Source organism: Oncorhynchus gorbuscha, linkage group LG08 (assembly GCF_021184085.1).
Source record: "Oncorhynchus gorbuscha isolate QuinsamMale2020 ecotype Even-year linkage group LG08, OgorEven_v1.0, whole genome shotgun sequence".
Lineage (NCBI taxonomy): Eukaryota > Metazoa > Chordata > Actinopteri > Salmoniformes > Salmonidae > Oncorhynchus > Oncorhynchus gorbuscha.
The window spans coordinates 51,069,742-51,085,446 of NC_060180.1; the positions used below are offsets into that span (position 1 = coordinate 51,069,742).

At 42.9% G+C, this 15,705-nt stretch overlaps 1 protein-coding gene across 5 annotated transcripts; it reads left to right on the forward strand.

Annotated features, from left to right (window-relative positions):
- The first annotated feature begins 166 nt into the window (after positions 1-166).
- Positions 167-14,403, forward strand: LOC124041782 (BTB/POZ domain-containing protein KCTD1). Of its 5 annotated transcripts, none has more exons than XM_046359787.1 (6): positions 864-1,311; positions 1,909-2,060; positions 7,198-7,376; positions 9,898-10,042; positions 10,997-11,302; positions 12,458-14,403. In XM_046359787.1, exons 2-6 carry the CDS (start codon positions 2,031-2,033, stop codon positions 12,620-12,622), a joined length of 825 nt encoding a protein of 274 aa, XP_046215743.1. In that variant the 5' UTR covers positions 864-1,311; positions 1,909-2,030; the 3' UTR covers positions 12,623-14,403. The 5 variants fall into 5 exon arrangements, with proteins under 5 accessions (XP_046215746.1, XP_046215743.1, XP_046215745.1 ...); XM_046359788.1 differs by lacking the exon at positions 864-1,311 and adding an exon at positions 1,408-1,776; XM_046359790.1 differs by lacking the exons at positions 864-1,311; positions 1,909-2,060 and adding an exon at positions 167-295.
- The last annotated feature ends 1,302 nt before the right edge of the window (positions 14,404-15,705 follow it).

Consider the following 15,705-nt stretch of genomic DNA (forward strand, 5'->3'; position numbering starts at 1 on the left):
TTATGGGTATTATGACTCATCCTGTGGTACTCTATAGATTTGCATAGATGTAAACGCTCTTTATTCCCCATTCAGAGCAGCTAGTGCTTTTAACAGCAGGTGGCGAAAGAGAGGATGAAAGCATTTCTAAATGTTATTATTGTGCTTATTTGTAACAGGGGGGTTTGTGTGTTCAACAGCAGTACATGGGAGACATATGAACAGGTGCACTGTTGAACTTATCAGGCATGTGGCTCTGTTAGAGTGAAAAGCCATGTAAAATATATGGACATCCTTTAAATGACTGTACAACCAGGTAACAAAAAGATGTATATTTTGCATTATTTATAAATCAATGAACGGAAGAATTTAGAACTTAATCTTAGCTGTCAGTATGCCACCGTTTGAAATTAAAAGCTTCAACATTCCAGGGCTCGGTTTTTGAAAAGCATTTCAAGGCTAAATTCATCCGGATATATGGTTCTAACGATTAACTTAACTTAAAATGCTTTTGGGGAACTGGGCCCTGAAATGATGCATGGTTGAACATTTGAAATGAGCTCGTGCATAAGCCCCAGGCGCTGATTCAGACTTGATTGGGGCAAGGCAGGCTGCAAGTGCTTATTTATATAACTATGTAGGTTGGGAAGTTGGCCAAAGAGGAGGAGGAGGGGGGGGGGGGAGTCGATTTACCATTAGAATTAATCCATTGATTAAAGTTGATTGTAAATCAAGTTGTTTGACGTTGTGACCATTTATGTTCGAACTCCAGAACATAGACAAAACACGTTAAAAAATAAAATGTTCAGAAGACAACCAACAATCTATATAATTATCACCATCTGCTGCTTTTCCTTCCTGGCAAAGAAACACTCGGTCCATTTGCAGAAATCGCCTGCGGGAACGTTACATCAAAACTAATCATAACGATTAAAATCAGCTTTGCTGTGCGAGAGGAAGCCAATATGGAAGTTTGAGACAGGCGTTAGGATGTTGTATGCCGAAAAAAAATGCATGATTTTTTTCTTCGCGATTTTATGAAGAAATATAAAATAAATGTTCCATAAAGGCCGACGCACTGTTGTAGTGATGTTTTTTGCTAGGAGTTTTATTCTGCAGATTGGTTTAGACTGGGGTAGAGACATGAGCTAATTGTATCCTGATCTTTGCCTTGAGGGGTTTGGAGCCCTGGAGCAAGTATTCTCTGTATTTTGTTCTGTCTACCTTAGCCAAGCTATTGCATTTCTCACTGGTGTAGGAAGAGAAGCAGATCGCAGGCGAAATCTGAGGGAAAGGATTCTCAAATATACTTTATGCCCGTCCATGTTTCAGGTAAGCGGATATTTATTGGGTTTGCTATTATTTCCGAGGCTGGTTTGACTGGGACTTTCAAGGCGCAGCCGCTTTTACGCATGTGCCAGGCGATGAGCGCCACAGTAACACTTAACCACTTCCTGGATATTGTTAGGTGTAAAACAACTATTTTTCTGTACCTGCCGACGAATGACTTAGTTTATATTTGTATTTTCACCGAATTTTACGACCTTTGTTCAGAAAACACCATAGCTATCGGTCCGTGTGAATTTGCTCCTGGCGCATTGTTTCAGCCCGAACACATCGTCGCCGTTTTCCCCGTCGGACATCGTCACACACAAACTGAGTTTAGGCATTTCGATAGAAAAAGCCTCTTCGTTTGTCCTAAACCAGTTTCATTTCCTGAGTGCCCCAGATCTGGCTAATGAAAGACGCCATTGTGGAGCAATTTTGCCGGAGGGTTTTTATTTTGTAAGACAGGAGGTACCTATTTTACACACGTCAATGCAAATTCTGTGAATAATGCATTTGTATTTGGCGTCGTTTTGTAACGAGAACGATATCTATGTAAACCAAGAGACAAAGGCTACAGTATCTTCCTTTTGCTTCCCATAGATCTCTTGCGGGGCTGACCTATACCCGTGCGCAGGGAATTCCACGGTACAGAGGTGCCACTGCAAATATTTAGATACTCCCTGGCGGAAGTCTGGATCTATGTTTGCATCTTTGTAGCTGTGATGTTATGGAGACAAAACATGATATATATGGTTAGTATGAGTTTACAAATTCGAATTTTAGGAATGATATTCATCCACAATGGTTAACACATTACTAGCGAGATGTATGGTTGCGCATCAGGATGTGGCCACAATGGCTATGAACACTGCAACTTTTTGAACTTGACATTTCTCAATCAAAATCTAACTGTTTACATGCTGCTGGTGGTATATTTCCACCCTTTTAATTCCAAAAAATAAAACTCGCACACGTTAACATTTTAATTAATCCTATTCCCTACTTGAGTGAAATGCGTGGCTCTAGGAGCATTCACTGGAGGGCGCTGTTATGACGAGCAACATTCGCATCTGTGCGTAAAAGGGCACCATTGCTCAATGTGCTTCACACACACACGTATGTATGTATGTATGTATGTATGTATGTATGTATGTATGTATGTATGTATGTATGTATGTATGTATGTATGTATGTATGTATGTATGTATGTATGTATGTATGTGTGTCATTAGTCACACATAGTATCTCCAAATGTACGAGGGAACCTTTAACAATTTTTGGATGATTAAAACAGTGGACTCAACAGCAGGCTATGTCCAGATGAAAAGATTCCTACCATAATGCTTACTTGTGCATGCAACTTTGTTTGTGTCTGTGTGAACAAAAAATGTCAAATTTGTTAAACTAAACACAGAAACTGAGTGCAGTCCAACAACTAATCTTTGATTCATTGTGCCAACTCTAGATTTGTTTCAACATGGTGTGGATTTGGTCAACACAATTACACCAGACTAGGATAAACAAGAAAGTCACTTGAGACGGAACTATTTGTTTAGCGTGTTCTTGCATATTTAAGTCTAAACTTGAGTAGCAAGGGAACACTGAACCACTAACAAATGGTACAGCATTTGTTTTGTATCCACACAGCAATGTGGTTGGCCTACATTATTCAAAATGGCAACAGGTGGGAAGACTGACTTGCAGGAGTTTTGAAAGGAAAAGAGATGAAGAGAATGGGATGTAGTATATCAGTCCACACGTACAGGTAACTGCCAAAATAATGGAAACAATTGAGTAAATGAGTCTATTGACTACGGGTGTGGTTCCTGAGTTAATTAAGCAATTAACATCCCATCACGCTTAGGGTTAGGTGTAAAAATGTTGGGCAGGCCATTATTTTGGCTGCCATGGCTATGCCCCATCCACAGGGCATGCGTAGTCACTGAATGGTTTGATCAGCATTAAAACAATGTAAACCATATGCCATTGTCATCTGTCACCAGATCTCAACCCAATTGGACACTTATGGGAGATTCTGGAGAGGTGCCTGAGACGGCGTTATCAATGAACAAAACACCAAATTATAACATTTCCCAGAATAATGGTGTCGCATCCCTACAATAGAGTTTGACACTTGTAGACTCTACCAAGGTGCATTAAAGCTGTTCTGGCTCGTTGTGGCCCAACACCCTATTTTAAGACCCTTTATGTTGGCGTTCTTGCGATGCCTTGCTGTGTTAGTTGTCAGGTTCCACTGATGATCTTACCACCTGGGTGTCCTGGTCTGTGCTGTTTAGATGTGTACTGTAAGAGTTGAAGTGTTCTCCTGCTGTTTGAAAGTAGGAGTAGTCAAACTGAAAAAGGATCCACAGGAAATGGTTTTAATTGGAGTTGGGATGAAATGGTTGTGCTACATGTACTGAATCCCATTCTCTTTTTCTCCTCTCTCGCTCCATGACATGCGCACACACACACACACACACATTTTTCATGATTCTTCGAAGCAGATTCTCCACTCCATCCACCTTCATGATGGCAAGGCTTTGAGGACAGCCAATTCCAGCGAGCTGGTTTTCAGAACTTTCTACACATACCATCTTCCACAAATTAGTCAGGGAACAAATTACCTGCATTCTGAGTATGATCCCACGCACTTTGCCGGCTGCTGTACACAGGTTTCCCTTTTGAAGAGCAGCCGTGTGATTTCTCCCTCTCTGTTCGCCCCGCGGGCCCCTCTGCCTTCTGCGAGAGGGATTCTGGAGTTGAATTTTAAAACTATGTACGGCTGCCTGCGCTTATCAGCCTGTGCACAAACGAACTGCATGCAAATCAGGGCAGGATCACACACCACAGTCTAGGCCTGCACTCAAAGGCAGGCTTAATTGCTAATTGGGTATCTAGGTGTGAAACCCACACTGCCAAAACTGAGAAGTAAAAACATGGCTGTTTTAAGGCTAGTTGTGGTTGTTTTTTTAATTAAATTATTTTTTAAATACTGATTTTTAAAATGAGTGGATTGGATTTCCTGAACGCTATAGGAAAATAACTCAGGAGAGTATAGTGTGTGTCAATACTTCATGTAGTTTGGATTCTGTTTGGTCAACAACTACAATCAGGGGTCAGATGTTGTGGATTTAATGTTACCATCTTATGGTGTGTATTTTGATCTTTTCGCAGTGCTGTTATGGAAAATGTTGGATAGGAACATATTCTCCCTTTCTGCTTTTTGAAAGATAAAAAAGAATTGCCTGTGGATCTCTGATATGCCATTGGATTAGATCTAGAAGGAACTTTGAAGTCGACATATTTCTGGTATGGGCCAAGACCATACTGCTTTATAGCGGTAGGAACCTTTTGGACTGTGTGTGGATGGTAGGTACCTGTAGGAACGAGGAAGGGCACCTGCATAACTGTTAATAAGAAAAGAGATTAGGCTAAATAAATAACCATAACAGACACATTGCAAAAAAAACAAAGTGGAAATGTGTCCATAACATTGAGCAACATTATCCAGCTAGTTTATGTAAAATGGGTGGGTGTCACTGTTTTTAATTTGTTCATCAAATCTACACTACAATCTTAACAGCCCTCCTGAATACAGCCCATTGTTCTGGGTAAATAATAATCATGTATTCAACTTTTATGGCGCTATTCATGACGTAAATAAATATCAAAGCGTTGTAAAAGCAACAACAAAACGCCGTTTAAAAAGAAACGTATCATCATGAGTAGATCGACGGTTAATAAAGAGGCTGAAGGCTGAGAGAGTTCATGGCTTGATTGAGGTCAGCGGAGGGCGTACGTACGCTATCAATAGTATCAGTGTCTGCTTTATGTGCTTAAACTGCTCTATGGGCAGTGTGCTGTGGAGACTAAAAGGGTCGGGGAAAGGTTAAGCGTTCATCCGGGGTCGCCAATGCCCTGGGGGCCAGTGTGTGTGTGTGTGTGTGTGTGTGTGTGTGTGTTTAACCTAGAACGGAAACACGAGGTCTATGTTGCATTTTGATTATGTACTTTGGTTAGTCACGGAATACTCTGCACTGTTATAGTGTTACTGGGCTTTGTTTTTTTTTTTTTTACCAAGGACCTGTTGTTGCCAGACATCTGGACAAGGTTTAGTTTCAGATGCAGGCTAAATGGAAAAGTAATGCTCAGGCTACATGGTAGAGTTTGAGAGGCAGCTGGAAACAAAGGATGGCGAAGAATGGAAAGGGAAAAGGCCAGGGCGCAAATCCAGATCTGCGTCATTTTTGGGATATGCTGCGCATTTGGGGTGGTCCAAAGATCAACCTGTTGTCCACTTTATAGAATACACCTTGGCAGACGCGAAATTCTGCGGTAAATGTGACAATACCTTCCTTTATAACAGCGACAACTCTAAAAATCCAGGGGCAACAGGATGAACATGCTGTCGGGGGGCTTTGACTTATCCCAACAACCATTGCAAAAGCGGCACAGTTGACTGTCTGCCACAGAAGCATCGCTCTTGTTTATGGTGTGCTGCTGCCCTTAATTCACGCCTCTCCGGAGTCTGTAGGTGGAAACCGACAGCATCTCCAGCTCGAAGCCTGCTTTTAGTGCGCCAGGTTCGATAATGGAAGCAACAGATATCATGGATTTAACACCTCAGAAACCGAGAAAACACCCGCATCCAATCAATTCCGTGGATGAGTCCGTAGTACACGCGTCCCTGAAACGAATCTCAATGCGAACAGGAGCGGAATGCGGGGACGCTCCGTTCATGTACTCAAGAAGCAACCCCTTACCTGCAGTATCACTAAAGCAGAATGATAATGCTGTATCTTCATCGTCAGCGCAGGTAACATACATGTATTTAGTCCAATTCGTTTCCACTTGTGCATACTCTCTGTAGATGCTTTGTTTTATGTTGGTTGCCTAGCCACCAACAGTGGAAGTTGTCGGAATTATTTGGTGTGAATCAATGCAAATGTTTTGTATCCATTTCCCCACGTTGATAAAATCAGATAAACAGAGCTAATGTCATTTAAAACGTGATCTAAAGTTTTAATTTAAGGTGTTCTAAATCTCTTGGCCATTATTACTTAATTCAAATTAGAACATCTACATTTCTCCCTCCAATGACAATGTTTGCATATTGTGCAGAGATAGACGTTCTGTATTTTTTTTCTTATTGACTCGGAGGAGGGTCTTGAACTTGTGATTGGGAAACTCAATTTGTTCTGTGTGCCATTAGAGATATTGCCAGCTAATTGTGTTTTTGGGTTAGCAGGGAACATTTCTAAATCTTATTACATTATTCAAATCTATACTGATTATTGCTCATTTACAGTCTGTGTGAGATTGCTGCTCCAAATTGATTTGATTTTGGAAGATGATTATGCCCAACAGATATGGAATGTTGTGCTTGGTAACATTCAGGTTAAGGTCAGGAAATACTAGGCTAGTGTAACACAGAGCTATTAACAGATGGTGTTGGACCTTGGCCAACTATTTGACTAACTTTTTTTCAGAATGATGACAAGTATATTGTCTGGCCAATCAAAGTCCTGCAATGTTGCTATGATGAATTCTTCATTTCAGGTTTAGTTTAAAATGTATCCTTTTTAACCGGTGTGTACTAACACACTTCCTGTTCGGTTTAAATGTATCCTTTTTAACCGGTGTGTACTAACACACTTCCTGTTCGGTTTAAATGTATCCTTTTTAACCGGTGTGTACTAACACACTTCCTGTTTGGTGTAAATGTATCCTTTTTGACTGGAGTTTGTGCTGTTCAGTCAACATTTATCAATGGAAGAAAATATACATTTACATATTATGAACGAATCCTTTTTGAATGTGTATTCAATCTGTGCTGTCCACCATATTGCTAATCATTAACATGATTTATCTACTTGTTTGTGACAGGATAACCGTTCCAGCATGTCCAGGCCAATGATCACCAGATCGCCAGCGTCCCCCCTGAGTAACCAGGGCATCCCGACACCCGCCCAGCTCACCAAGTCCAACGCCCCTGTGCACATCGACGTGGGCGGACACATGTACACCAGCAGTCTGGCCACGTTAACCAAGTACCCAGAGTCCAGGCATGTGATGGCTCTGCTATTGATACAGTTCCTCAATTACAATAGAGTAAAGCTATGTCTTTGTTTGAGCACTTTTGGTACACAGTGCCACAGTGTTTTCTTTTAATCTGTGTTGTTCGTTTGTGGTTCTAGAGGGTGTTTGGGATGATTCGGGGGTTAAAAGGGAAATGATGATGTAGATGGTAGCCTAGCCCCTCATTTCTGCCATGTTCATCTGCATTGGCTCTCTTACTGCTTAAAGATGCCATCTGGTATCTTAAGCACAACAAATTCCTAAAGTATCATACGAATTGCAATTAAAATAATAATAATCATTTTCGGATGTAAAATATACAAAATGGATGATGTAGTACATAAACTTTGGCTCGTGAACACCACTTTCAAAAGTGCTGGCTGAAACTATACAAAAGTTCTGCAGAATTACTTTAATGCCAACCTCTGACAGTGCAGCCCGGACAAATGTCAAAGTTCATCCAATCACAAAGATGCAGCACTCAAATGGATGAATGAGGTGGGAAAGACTGGATGTAAAACACTGGGTTTGATATTACTGAGTGTTTCAATTCGTATGATTATTGAGGCTATTCTACAATACAGTGATTACAATCCATCATAGCAATATTTCCCCACTGTACCAAATACAAAATGGCCTCCTTTTTTCAAACCTGCCCCGGAGATATTTTGAGAAGTAAGCATTTGCATGGCTCAAAAGCCCAAACTGCAGACAAAAGCAGCTCAGTAATTCTGACAGATGTCCCAGCAGCAGTAAAGGGCACGGAACCATCTGGAGGCAAAAGGGCCACGCTGCAGCCTGGGGCCGGGCCGGGCGCCACCCTGCCTCAGGCTCCTCTCTACCAGCTGGCCCTGACCCCTCCATCAGACCAACAGGACAGCTCTTTCCTCTCATCCATACCGCTTTATTTCTCTTTCCCTCTGATTCTATCGCTCTCTACCTGTCTTTGTCTGTTTCTCTCTTTCGTTCTCTCTTTCGCATTCTCTTGCACGGTCTCTCTTTCACAATGTCTCTGTCTGTGTGCATGGAGCAGAGTAATGTCTGCATCACTCAACAAAGGCGTGAAAGAAATCAAACACTGAGCTCACCCACATCCAGTGAGTCATAGCACATGATGCACAGAGTCGCTGTCCTCAGTACTGTCATCTGCTCAACAACTCAACTCAAGAATAGAAGCAGTTTGTTGGGTCCCATAACATATGATTTTTTGAACATGCATGGAAGGGGGAAAAAATATCAATCTACACATTGGCTAGATTAGCAAATGAGAATTGAATCATCAAGCATTTTGTTCCAAGTCGCATGTATATTGATCACTGTCTCTCTCTCTCTCATTTCAATTGAAGGGCTTTATTGGCATGGGAAACATGTGTTTACATTGCCAATGCAAGTGAAATAGATAATAAACGAAAATGAACAGTAAACAATACAATCGCAAAAGTTCCAAAATAATAGACATATCAAATGTTATATTGTCTCTATACAGGGTTGTAATGATGTGCAAATATCTACAATTTTCTTGTGGCAACAGGTCACAAATCTTGCTGCTGTGATTGCACACTTTGGTATTTCACCCAATAGACATGGGAGTTTATCCAAATTGAATTTGTGGGTCTGTGTAATCTGAGGGAAATATGTGTGTCTAAATGGTCATACATTTGGCAGGTTAGGAAGTGCAGCTCAGTTTCCACCTCATTTTGTGGGCAGTGTGCACATAGCCTGTCTTCTCTTGAGAGCCAGGTCTTCCTTGGGCGGCCTTTCTCAATAGCAAGGCTATGCTTACTGAGTCTGTACATAGTCAAGGCTTTCCTTCATTTGGGGTCAGTATTCTGCCACTACTCTCTGTTTAAGCGAAATAGCATTTAGTTTGCTCTATTTTTGGTATATTATTTCCAATGTGTCAAGTAATTATCTTTTTTTGTCTTCTCATGATGTGGTTGGGTCTAATTGTGTTGCTGTCCTGGGGCTCTGTGGGGTCTGTTTGTGTTTGTGAACAGAGCCCCAGTACCAGCTTGCTTAGGGGGCTCTTCTCCAGGTTAATTTCTCTGTAGGTGATGGCTTTGTTATGGAAGGTTTGGGAATCGCTTCCTTTTAGGTGGTTGTATAATTCTTTTTAACGGCTCTTTTCTGGATTTTGATCATTAGTGGCCTAATTCTGCTCTGTATGCATTATTTGGTGTTTTTAGTTTGTTCACCGAGCATATTTTTGCAGACATTTTTGCAGAATTCTGCATGCAGTCTCGATTTGGTGTTTGTCCCATTTTGTGAATTCTTTGTTGGTGATTGGATCCCAGACCTCACAACCTTAAAAGGGCAATGGGTTCTATAACTGATTCAAGTATTTTTAGCAAGATCCAAATTGGTATGTCCAATTTTATGTTCCTTTTGATGGCATAGAAGTCTCTCTCAATTTCAATTTAAGGGCTTTATTGCCTTGGGAAACATATGTTAACATATCTCTCTCTGTTTCTCTTTCTCTCTCTGTGTTTTCTTTGTGCCTCTCTCTAGAATCGGCCGTCTCTTTGATGGCACAGAGCCCATAGTGTTGGACAGTCTGAAGCAGCACTACTTCATTGACAGGGACGGACACATGTTCCGCTACATCCTCAACTTCCTCAGGACTTCCAAGCTCCTCATCCCAGACGACTTCAAAGTGAGTGTCTGACTGTCCCCTCCACTGTAGCGTCCAATCATCTGGTCAAACCCCAGAGCGCTAGTTTATAGAGAGTGTATGGCTCTAGTCAGCATTGGTGCAAAAAGCTGATTTATTTTATTTATATGCGTGGCCAAGCCTAAACACCGGGGGAATTATATGGTGTACTCTCCATTGACGCTTCGAGGATGTTAGTGAAATAAATTAAAAACCAGCAAACATGCTGGACACATTACAGTGTCTGTAGACTTTATGACAGTGCTTACCCCTAAATGTGTGTGTGCCGTGCACTGGCGATCCGTGCGTGTCCAAAAGAGGGCCGCTGATCCTCACTGTATGTGACACGTTTTTAATTCCGTTTGCATGTTTTTTTTTGTGTCGTTTAGCCCTTAATTACAAACTTGGCCCGAGAGAAAATAAATGACATTATCTGATGGACTGTCCAAACACAGTGGCACTCAATCAGAGGGGAAGTATGTCAGCTAAAATAAGCAAAGACAAAAGACAGGCCCAAGTTCAGACCCAGGCTAAATTCACCCTGACAGACATTCAGATGTGAGACAGAGTCTGAGAACATTTGAAAGCAGTTGAAAGCTTAAGCCCCGCTGCCTTTTGGGCAAGATACCCCCCCCCCCCCCCCCCTCAAGACCTTGTTGGGGTTTGTGGTAGACCTAGATGTTGAATAGGGACTAGTCTTGCTCTGTGTACTTGTAATGCAGTGAATTGTTGTGGTGGATGGGACTCACCCAGAATCCCCGTGTTTTGAGTGATCACGCTTTGGCTGGGTCTCAGGAGATTTAACCAGCTTCCTTTCCCCATGAATGGTCATCTATCGGGATTTAGAAGTAGAGGTGTTGAGAACCCATGCACTTTCACCCAAACAGGGAAATTATATTGAGATGCTGCACTTGTGTCAACTTGACCTGACCTGGTCTCTTTGCTGTCCCCATGCAGGACTATAGCCTGCTGTACGAGGAGGCCCGGTACTTCCAGCTGCAGCCCTTGCTGGCCGAGCTGGAGCACTGGCGCCAGGATCGCGACCTGGCCAGGGTGTCACGCCCCTGCGAGTGCCTGGTGGTACGCGTGGCACCCGACCTGGGAGAGAGGATAACGCTGAGCGGAGATAAGGCCCTCATCGAGGACGTGTTCCCGGAGATCGGCGACGTCATGTGCAACTCGGTCAATGCCGGCTGGAACCACGACTCCACACACGTCATCCGCTTCCCGCTCAATGGATACTGTCATCTCAACTCTGTCCAGGTGAGGACATGTGTGGTTAGTCTCTGGGGCCAGATATGAATGTTCTATAGAAGGCTAAATGCAAATGTTCCTCGGTTATGATGAAACCATTGCCTCAGTCAGAGAGCACAGAACCATTGTAATTAAAAATGTTGGACGTTTTTCTGGATATTACTGGATATTGCAGAAAGCCTTTCTCACACACCAACAAACCACTCTCAAGTTTATGTGCTGCGGAGGGGGAGAGAAAGCTACACTGCATTCCCTGGCAAGTTGTCCTGAGGCAGGGCCCATAATCCTGTTTGGTTATTAAAGCACGCCGGAGGAGGGTGCTGTATCTGGGCCTAATGGAGGCAGGGTGGGGTGGCGGGGGAGACGGCCAGCATTGGGGGGACCTTTGTAGTTCTGGCAGGGGCTTTGGCCCGGGGCTGGAGGGAGAGGGGGGCTTGCTGAGCTAAGTGGCAAATAGTGGGAGAGAAAGGCCCTACTACCCCCTGGGGTCTCTGATGGAATGTGATCCTGCCACCCTCCGGGCACATCTGTAGATGTCTGCAGGGCTGCGGGATCAGGGACAAATCCACACACACACAGAGAGACAGACACACACACACAGAGAGACAGACACACACACAGAGAGAGAGACACAGACACACACACACAGAGGGAGAGAGAGACACACACAGAGAGAGAGGGATAGAGAGACACACATACACAGTGAGAGAGACATACACAGAGAGAGAAACACACACACGGAGAGAGACACACACACACACACACATGTATGCAGTCAAAGATAATAAGTCAGGTAGTGAGAATGAGGCTCTTGGTTTTGGGTAAGAAGGGATGGATGTCTCCTTTCTTCCTATTTATTCCCCTAAATTCATCTGTGTATTTTGTCATTCTTTTACTATATAATCTGTTCTTCTCTGTTCATTCAACCCTGATGCCACTTTTTCTTGTGCTCGACAAAGGTGCATGTTGTCATTGAGTTTGTTTCTAGCTACGTTCTACTTCCTACTGTGATTGATCTGCTAAGAGCATTGCGCCTCTGTGAACACTGTTTTTCAGAATCTCCTCCCTCTCTTCAGGATAGATAAACGTCCTCTGTGTGTAACATCTAAAAACAGTATTAACAATGTCACCTCAACACCCCTTCTCTCTCCGTGTGTCCACCAGGTGTTGGAGCGTCTGCAGCAGCGTGGCTTTGAGATCGCCGGCTCCTGCGGTGGAGGCGTCGACTCTTCCCAGTTCAGCGAGTACGTCCTGAGGAGGGAACTGAGGAGGGCGGGCCAGCGAGGAGGGCCTAACTCAAACAGGATAAAACAGGAGCAGCTGGACTAGAGACCTCCCAGAAACTGGGGGGGCGCTAGACTCTTCTTTTCTTTTTTTTTGTGGAAGCCAAGCGCTCATCGGGACGCAGCAGAGCTCTGTGGACTCTGAGGCCATTCTTGCGAACATTAGAATAAGTTTTTAAATGTATACTTTTTCTCCGTCTCATAATGCACATCAGCTCATTAGAATCATTGACGAAGTTGCACATGTTCAAACGCTACATATTAGCTTTTCCCATCAGAGAACCTGACCTATGCTAACCTAGCCAGCTGGCAGGGATTGTTTCTTATAACAAACTCTGCATCAGCCTATCAAAGGTCTTACTATCCACCAACCAATGACACCAAGGAGGCTCCCGAGTGGCGCAGTGGTCTAAGAAACTGCATCTCAGTACAAGAGGCACTGCAGTACCTGGTTTGAATCCAGGCTGCACCACATCCGGCCGTGATTGGGAGTTCCATAGGGCGGCGCACATTTGGCCCAGCATCGCCCGGGGTAGGTCCAGCATCGCCCGGGGTAGGCCAGCATCGCCCGGGGTAGGCCGTCATTGTAAATACAACATTTGTTCTTAACTGACTTGTCTAGTTAAATAGAGGTAAAATACAAAACATACTTAAAATAATACAACTTGGACACTTTTATTCCTCTTGGTCGGTCTCAAGTGTGGAGTGCCAGTATTGCATGATGCATCCTTTACTAGGCTACTAGCTTGGTTATTTGATGGGAACAGGTAACATATAGCGTTTGATCACGTGCAACTATGTCAACGATTAGAATTTTCTGATGCGCATTTTGAGACCGAGGGGAAAAGTTTCAACTTAAAAGTATTATAATGTACGCAAGTATGGCACCATGCAGCGCGTTATCTTTCTGTTCTTTCTTTGTCAGTATGTTTTTACAACTCGAGAGGAACCACTGAGAAAGAGAGAAAATAAGGTGCGGCTGGAGATTGTTGTTGTTGCCGTAAGAGATGCAGAACATCAGATGAGTTCATATCTCAAGGACATTTGTGAATGTTCAAGCCCCCCCCCCCCCCCTCCCCCAATGAGAGGGATCATATTTCCGCAGGGTCCCCAAGTAAAGTTTGTTTTAAAACTTTGAACCTACGGTTAGACATGATCAAGACCACATAACATGTTAATGGTTTGGCGGCACATGTAGTGCAAAGGCCTCTCACCAGAGATGTTTCGTTTTTAATTTACCCGCCTCCACAAAGTCACATTTTTCTGCCACACTGTAATGTGTTGCAGGATCTCCGTTCACATAACCACCATTATTTTTGAACCGAATATGATGCATTCTTCTCCACACTCCTATTCACACAGGATGTTTAAGTATTGTGATACATGCAAATTACGTGTTTGTTTTTAAAATCGGAGTTAGCTTATTGGATTTTATGCTATGAAATAAGAGGTCACAGTATTATCATGATTTTATGTCATAAACCATTCTATACTCACTACATGAAAAGTCGATTCTAAGAAATGGCACAGAATTGCCTCTTTGTTAGGGGACTAAGACTAGAGAACAGAGGTCATTTAGAGGATCATAAGATCGACCTTGTGAAATGGATACCTTTTTTAAACTGAATAATGTTGCCTCATTAATGACTGCATATGTGAGGCTATTATTATAAGACCCACATTTTAAGAATTACTCTTAGGATATATCAATGATATGAAGTTTGATCATCGTGAACTATTTCCAACGCGATCTACCTACACTCCTTAGATTTGAGTAAAGAGGAATGTAGCACTAAAATGTGAAATAAATCTTCAACCAAAGTTGTACCGATGACTGACCATTGACTGTTCTTGTTCTGGTGCTGGGGAGATTGCTGGTTATCACTGCACATAATATCATGCAATATGCTGGTGTTGGGCTCTTGTTGTTTGCTACTTATGTGTGTTCAACACCAGCAGGTGAACAAAAATCTGTTTTCGCTTTGTATTACATACATTTTACACAGAATGTTTATATGCAGATACAGTGGGGCAAAAAAAGTATTTAGTCAGCCACCAATTGTGCAAGTTCTCCCACTTAAAAAGATGAGAGGCCTGTAATTTTCATTATAGGTACACTTTAACTATGGCAGACAAAATGAGAAAATCCAGAAAATCACATTGTAGGATTTTTAATGAATTTATTTGCAAATTATGGTGGAAAATAAGTATTTGGTCAATAACAAAAGTTTATCTCAATACTTTGTTATATACCCTTTGTTGGCAATGACAGAGGTCAAACGTTTTCTGCTAGTCTTCACAAGGTTTTCACACACTGTTGCTGGTATTTTGGCCCATTCCTCCATGCAGATCTCCTCTAGAGCAGTGACGTTTTGGGGCTGTTGCTGGGCAACACGGACTTCCAACTCCCTCCAAAGATTTTCTATGGGGTTGAGATCTGGAGACTGGCTAGGCCACTCCAGGACCTTGAAATGCTTCTTACGAAGCCACTCCTTCATTGCCCGGGCGGTGTGTTTGGGATCATTGTCATGCTGAAAGACCCAGCCACATTTCATCTTCAAAGCCCTTGCTGAAGGAAGGAGGTTTTCACTCAAAATCTCACGATACATGGCCCCATTTATTCTGTCCTTTACATGGATCAGTCGTCCTGGTCCCTTTGCAGAAAAACAGCCCCACATCATGATGTTTCCACCCCCATGCTTCACAGTAGGTATGGTGTTCTTTGGATGCAACTCAGCATTCTTTGTCCTCCAAACACGACGAGTTGAGTTTTTACCGAAAAGTTATATTTTTGTTTCATCTGACCATATGACATTCTCCCAATGTTCTTCTGGATCATCCAAATGCTCTCGAGCAAACTTCAGACGGGCCTGGACATGTACTGGCTTAAGCAGGGGGACACGTCTGGCACTGCAGGATTTGAGTCCCTGGCGGCGTAGTGTGTTACTTACTGATGGTAGGCTTTGTTACTTTGGTCCCAGCTCTCTGCAGGTCATTCACTAGGTCCCCCCGTGTGGTTCTGGGATTTTTTCTCACTGTTCTTGTGATCATTTTGACCCCACGGGGTGAGATCTTGCGTGGAGCCCCAGATCGAGGGAGATTATCAGTGATCTTGTATGTCTTCCATTT